The 953-nt window shown below is 40.1% G+C and overlaps 1 protein-coding gene across 2 annotated transcripts in view; it reads left to right on the top strand.

The window, feature by feature from the left end:
• Positions 1 to 734: 734 nt before the first annotated feature.
• Positions 735 to 953, top strand: part of LOC106520207 (homeodomain-interacting protein kinase 3) — a gene marked incomplete at both ends in the record, with an annotated part of 13482 nt that continues 13263 nt past the window's right edge. For both annotated transcript variants that reach the window (XM_014012170.1, XM_014012169.1), the window contains 1 exon segment: positions 735 to 858. In XM_014012170.1, the coding sequence (XP_013867624.1) occupies positions 735 to 858 (124 nt within the window).

Below are 953 nucleotides of genomic sequence, written 5' to 3'. Positions count from 1 at the left end.
ACGGTGAAAACGGGATATGGTTTTTTTTAACATAAGTCAGTAAAAGTAGCAGAAGCACCACTTGCTGCCAGTTACTCCAACAATAACATTAGCATGCTAACGCACATAGCGGTGCTGCGAGGAAAAGTGTTCCCCGGGAAACAGTTCACTGGTGGCCACGACAAACGTTCCAAACGTGTTCAGACTATTTAAACCGGTATGTCCGGTATTCAGAAAATTCATATCACGATTTTTGGTACAAAACAGTATACCTCCCAGCACTAACTTAAATGTGAAAAGGAAGGATTTAAAAGCAGGATGTCTACTTTAAAATGATTCAAACTGTTGGACCTGTCTGTGTCGTTGGTAAAGTTCAAGAATAATCAAGTAGGATGCTTTCTATTTTTTTATAGTATTTTCAAAAACTAGCTTATTTTGAAGTTAAAAAAAAAGCACATGTATGCTCCATGTTTGCTTTTATAGAGAAGCTACAACCTACTGTGTATCATTTAATCACCACTCAGTAAAGGTGAACTTAGTTTTCTCAAAACCTGCTGATTAATTTTGTCTTTTCATCTACCTCAGTCAAACACCAGGTATTTTCTAATACAATAAAAAAATGGTATTTTTAAATAAGGCGTTCTTAAAATTAGGTCCAAACTCTTAAAGCGTTTCCAGCCACAGAATTTGAAGGCTTGTTGTCCTCTGCTGTGATAATGAGTGGTTTTCTGCTTGACTCTTTTTTTTCTCTGCAGGGCCCCGGAGATTATTTTGGGCCTGCCATTTTGCGAGGCCATTGACATGTGGTCACTTGGCTGTGTGATAGCCGAGCTGTTTCTGGGCTGGCCCCTCTACCCCGGAGCGCTGGAGTACGACCAGGTAACACACACACACACACACACACACACACACACACACACACACACACACACACACACACACACACATAAGAAAATGTTGACAGAAACATCTTC

This window comes from Austrofundulus limnaeus, unplaced genomic scaffold (genome assembly GCF_001266775.1).
Source record: "Austrofundulus limnaeus strain Quisiro unplaced genomic scaffold, Austrofundulus_limnaeus-1.0 Scaffold89, whole genome shotgun sequence".
Lineage (NCBI taxonomy): Eukaryota > Metazoa > Chordata > Actinopteri > Cyprinodontiformes > Rivulidae > Austrofundulus > Austrofundulus limnaeus.
This window is presented reverse-complemented; position numbering and strand designations above follow the sequence as displayed.